Source organism: Cibotium barometz, chromosome 14, assembly GCF_041138505.1.
Source record: "Cibotium barometz isolate CiBa-2024 chromosome 14, ASM4113850v1, whole genome shotgun sequence".
Classification (NCBI taxonomy): Eukaryota; Viridiplantae; Streptophyta; class Polypodiopsida; order Cyatheales; family Cibotiaceae; genus Cibotium; species Cibotium barometz.
This window is the reverse complement of record NC_141059.1, coordinates 10,146,504-10,151,876: the sequence shown is the minus strand read 5'-3', so window position 1 is coordinate 10,151,876 and position 5,373 is coordinate 10,146,504. Positions and strand designations below refer to the sequence as shown.

Sequence of the window (5,373 nt, the reverse complement as noted above, 5' to 3'; positions counted from 1 at the left end):
ATATCTACAAGTTTACACCAACGGGCACATTGTAAAGAAGTTGCACACATACTTACAAGTTGTATAGTGAAGTCTCACATGGTCAGCAGCATTATAAAGGTCACTATCTATGCTTACATGACTCTTGGCCTCTCCCTTTTTTTTAACACACTAGTGAACATGCAGTGCACACATTTCTTTGAAAGAGCTAATAATTTTTATATTAACTAACTAGAATCGAGGTATAAGTTATAACTTTTAATACATCTCTTTTACTGTTAATGTATTACATTTAGGTTATGAACAAAAGTTCAAACTTGTTCCCAAAGTTTTGAAATGGAAATGCTTTGCCAAAGCTTAACTAATGTTAAAGGGGTCGCCTTACAAGAAAGACTGCCACTTTCTGTACATGAAAAGACATGTAGCATGCAGTGTGTTCACACAAATCCACGGACATGCGTAGATTTAAATATGGAGGTCCCAAATTCATATTATTTCAAAGTCTAGACCTTGGATTAATTAACAGGTGGTATATAGACTAGGTTCAAAAACTGTTTTTTCCATATATATATATATACGTATGTGTGCAGTTCTAGAACGTCAAAATCTCTGACGATTTGGAACAGATATTGTGCTGCCAAAGCATGGAGGGCACCCTCTCGTGAAGATTTTCTGCTTGCTTTGCACTATATTTGCGGCATTAAAATAATTTCCATTTTGATGGTTACCGCACAACGCGTCATGGCCAGTTTGATTTGTTGCAAGACAAATTTTGATAATCAAAGCATTTATTGAAGACAGTTTAGAAGGTGGTGAGCATTGAAACAATATAATTGCCATAATTATCATCACTTTGCAAGCGATTATAATACATAATGATACCATATAATCGAGCATGCCATGATTGCTTAAATAGGATAGGCGCCGCAGATGCCTGTAGCCATTACGTTGCACAGTTATGCACACGGATGAAGTCTCACGATAAATTGAAAACTTAAGGTTAAATTAAGATCAAGCCAAGCAGCCGGGCAGCCTAAGTAGACGGTTTACGACAATATTAGAATTGATAGCATCTGGTTTTGTCATAACCCATCTTGTCAAGGTTGGGGAGGCATGCAAATTGGATCATGGGGGGTGGCCCACACATGAATGCTGACGTCTCAGATGACCCAGCAGGCAAATGGTCCCTTAGGATGCCCTCATTGATGAACCCTGTGCTGTACGGCCATGCACCATCATCAGCAGCCTTCTCAACCACATACCAGACCTTGAAATTCCTATGCATCCGTGCCCATTCGTCGAGTTCAGCATGCAGCATGATGTCTTCCTCGGTCCTGTTGGCAAACACCAGATAAACCTCTGTATGGTCATCTGGGTTCTTCAGTATGGCCCTTATGAGCTGATACATGGGGGTTATGCCTGTGCCCCCTGCCAGCATGGCACATTTCTTCATGTAGCCAGGTTTTCCCTCTACATAGTACTGCCCATTTCCTATGTACTCGATGTGGCCTAATGGCCCCTTCACATCTACAGTACCCCCCACATCCAAAGAGTCTAGATGCTGAGACATCAAGCCCCCGTCCGGGAACTTGGGATGCACATCTCTAAAATACACTTTGATCAGCAGCTCAAAATAGCCCACATCCTCGTCTGAGCTAACCGGTGTGTAAGCCCTTAAACAAAGCTTCCCTCCAATTGTAGCTGATAAGAATATATGCTTCCCCACGGGTAGCCCTAGTATATGGTCCTTGCTAGGTAAATCAAATCTGAATAACCTCACATCATGGCTTAGGATTTTCTTGGAAGTTAGTTTACATGTGATCTTTTTCTTGGGGTTAAGGGCCACAGGTCTTGCTGGGGACAACTCGCTGATCGGGAAGAGAGCGTGGAGAGCTGAGAAGGAAGAATTCCCGCCATGCATGGAGTTATCGGGGGTGGATTCAGCAGAAGACATGGTCCCAAATGAGGCCATCTCTCCTATCTTGAAATCCTCCAACATGGCCTTTGCCTTGGCAGAATGGATGGCATCAAACTCTTCAGTGCAGTCTGTCCCAGCATTGATCAAAATGCTGTCTGACCCTCCTGGATGGTCCTTCAAAAACCTTGCGCAGTCATACACATTGTTGTGGATCACTATCCATGGTGACTCCCTTGTGTTATGCCTCTTAAACTCTGCATTTGTTATTTGGCGGACCATGCCACGGTCCAGCATCGGACTCGAGAAGCTCTTTGACATTGTGGGTACCTTCTCTTGCTGCTCAGACTTCAATGCTTTGCTTGGTGCCATCCAGCCTCCTGCTTGATTTCCAGGCTGATTTGGGTGCTCAAAAGCTAATCCTATTCCACCTCCTCTAGGTTTGCAAGGGTTTATCTTCACTTTGAACCAGCAATTGTTCATCATACCCTGCAAATGCAGAAGAGGGATCTCATTACATCTAGTGACATACAAATCACTATACTCTAATCCATCAAATCATTAATCCAGCTATCTATGGAGGTGATGAGAGAAAGAGAATCAAATTCTGTTACCCCATCATATTGTCAATGTGTCAGGCAATAAAACCTGCTGTAAACTTAGTTCAGTGCTAATTAAGGGTCATACCATCACATTCCATGTCAACTTCTGTGGTTGGGTATTCATGGAGGCATCCCATGCCCTCACTGCCAACTCTTTGGCTTGAATGAGCTGCATGACTTCCATATCAAGCTCCCAGAAACACCAGCACCAATATTTGCCATTCTTGGTGGGGCGCTCAGGATGAGTGATCCTGCATAGCAACCAGCTCTCACCATGATCAATGGTCACCTCCACCCTAATAACCTTTCTTCCACCACCTGTACATACATGCAAACACATCAAAATCATGCATCATTAGACTTTGAGTTAATCTAGGTGCAACACATGTTACTCAAACATGTCTCCCCTGAATCCTCAAGCTGAGAAAACAAATTACCAGAATATGCGTATCCTTTCAATGTGAAAGGCACTTGCAAAGTATTCACATTGATCGGTATCACTTGTTCATGTGCTGGTGTAGAGATAACTGAGTTGATATTCAGCTCATTAATAATGTACTCTGGTTTGTACCACCATCCTGCAAAAGAAAGCATTACATGTAAGCTTCCTACTAAGACCAAAGTTTCCTTTCACAAGAATACATATAAATCAAGAAAGTACATACCTTCAGCATTTGCCTTTTCAGCATCAACATGAGATGGGAGAACTCTATTATCTTTGTAGTGGTAATGGCTATCTGATTCTTTGGCGGTAACTATAATACGCTTCAACCACTTAACCATGCGTCCGCCAATGTGCCCAGGGATGATCATCCTCACAGGAAAGCCATGATCTGGTTCAAGAAGCTTGCCATTCTGCATGTAGGCAACAAGGAGATCACAAGACTCATGCAGGGCAACATCAACTGAGATGCTCGTACCATAGGAGGAACCTCCCCCACCAGGTAAGGTCTCTTGGCCTTCAAAGCAGACATACAAAGCCCCTTTCTTCTTGCTATATATCCCACACCTCCGCAGGACGTCACAGAGCCGGGCCCCTCTCCACATTGATGTGCTGACCCCAGCTGCTCCCCAGTTGAACCCAATGGTCTGCTGCACCATGTTCTGCTCTTTCCTTCTATTGCCTGCACACACCAAGGTCACAGGCAACTCTCTAGGCTTGAATTCATGCATGATTTGATGCATAGTGAGAGTTTGGGGCTTATTCACAAGCCCTGATATCTCGACTGTCCAGTCATCAAAATGTGCTTTGGGTACATAGCCATGGTTTCTGACATAGTGCAGTGAGGTGGGGGTCAGAAAGCCATGCTCCATGAGACGCGGCAGTGGCGCTTCACAGTTGAAAGGATGCCTCCCTGTGAGCCTCACAAGCTCTGGGTGCCTTTTGATCCAGTTATCCGATGTCCCTTCATCTCTTTGATCAACACCATAGGCAGTCACATAATCCTCAGGGTATGTGACATTCACATACTCATTGTCATCTGATTCATCATCATCATCATCATCATCATAAACACCATCTACGTTTGCTCCAGCATCAGTTACAGCTCCATTTGCCAGCACTACCTTGGCCTTCTGTTGCAAACCAGAGCTTGCTGAGTCCACAGAGCTATTCCCATTGCTCAACTCATCTTCTGCCTTTGATGAAGCCTGCTGAGGACCACCAGGCAATGCACTAATGGCCTCCTTCTCAGCTGCAGTTAGTGTCTCCTCTTTCACATTCATTAGTGTTGCAGGCAGCTGCTGCTCAGGGCCATGAGGCAAGCCTTTGCTGAATTCAATCAACTGATCAGCAGCTTTACTTAGAGGCGAGATGTACTGATGATGATGGATATGCTCTCCATTGATAGGCCCCATGTTCAGCACTGCATGAGCTGCAACTGGGTTCTCAACAGAGATAACCATGATCAAGGTAAGGTGAGAATTCTGTACTAATGAATAGTATGTGCAGCAGCTTAGATACTACAGTTATGAGCAAGCAGAAACAAAGTATGGGCTAAGCAACTGATGAGTTAATAATACTGGAAAGCATAGAGCTAGATTATGAAGCACAGAATGCTCAACAGGTATCTATATGCAAAATGTAAACGTATAATCACGTAGGACGTCGGAAGCTATTGCATGGGCTGCACGTTGAATGGAGAAAGCAGAAGCAATAGCTTAGTATGGTAAAATAATAGTTTTAATGATAAAACCTAGCGGATTTGCAATGATTGGGACGAGGATTAAGGTAGGATTAGAAAGATTAAACCAGATTTAATGAAAGCGCTAAGGCTGCTGTAGGCAAAGGCAAACGAGAGGGGAGCGACTACCCACTCAAGCCGGAAGGTGGCCGGCGTGCATTTATAGGTTCGCTGCAAATGCGACTTGCAACAGCCAGTCCTGGCAAACCACTAGCTTTCATTTGATTGGTCGACAGGTGGCCTTGCCCAATCTCGGGAGATGAGGCCGTCTTCAAAACTGCCGATAGCCGGTCGAGCGACTTTCTGAGATTTCAAGGGTCAACCTGTCCGGGCCGCCACATTCTTTTGAGGCCCTTCCACGCGGGCAGGCTGTTTTGTGGTTTGTAAAACAAACTGCTCTCGGAGAGAGAGAGAGAGAGAGAGAGAACGTACCTCCAGGCTCCTACCTAGAGGCATAGATGTTTGCATGTAACTCGTCCTCCACCACACATCAATTGTTTCTTTTAGTTCTTTCAATATTTTCAAATGCATAGAGCTTTTTGTACCCACCCCACATGCATAGAGCTTTTTATACCCGCCCCACATTTACAACTCCCTTTAGAAATGGGCTTTTCACACCTCTTCACACAACCATGAAAACGTGATATCTCGCAGGCGGGGAAGGTTCCGCACTCTCTTTTGAGAGGCCAAGTAA

The 5,373-nt window shown here is 44.4% G+C and overlaps 1 protein-coding gene across 1 annotated transcript; it reads right to left on the bottom strand.

Moving 5' to 3' along the window:
* Window positions 1–801: 801 nt before the first annotated feature.
* Window positions 802–4,820, bottom strand: LOC147631654 (nitrate reductase [NADH] 1-like). Its single transcript, XM_086808176.1, has 4 exons — window positions 3,162–4,820; window positions 2,934–3,074; window positions 2,582–2,814; window positions 802–2,383 (listed from the first exon to the last, which is right to left on the bottom strand). The coding sequence occupies exons 1-4, from the start codon at window positions 4,399–4,401 to the stop codon at window positions 1,037–1,039; spliced, it is 2,961 nt and encodes a 986-aa protein (XP_086664302.1). The 5' UTR covers window positions 4,402–4,820; the 3' UTR covers window positions 802–1,036.
* Window positions 4,821–5,373: the final 553 nt, after the last annotated feature.

What these genes read in the sequence shown, in the direction of transcription:
- LOC147631654 (XM_086808176.1), bottom strand. Translation starts at nt 4,401, where the DNA reads ATGGTTATCTCTGTTGAGAACCCAGTTGCAGCTCATGCAGTGCTGAAC. An exon ending in TGAAAAGGCAAATGCTGAAG is followed by an intron (nt 3,075 to 3,161) that starts GTATGTACTTTC and finishes TTTCTTTTGCAG; the next exon opens with GATGGTGGTACAAACCAGAG. An exon ending in AGTTGACATGGAATGTGATG is followed by an intron (nt 2,384 to 2,581) that starts GTATGACCCTTA and finishes CTGCATTTGCAG; the next exon opens with GGTATGATGAACAATTGCTG.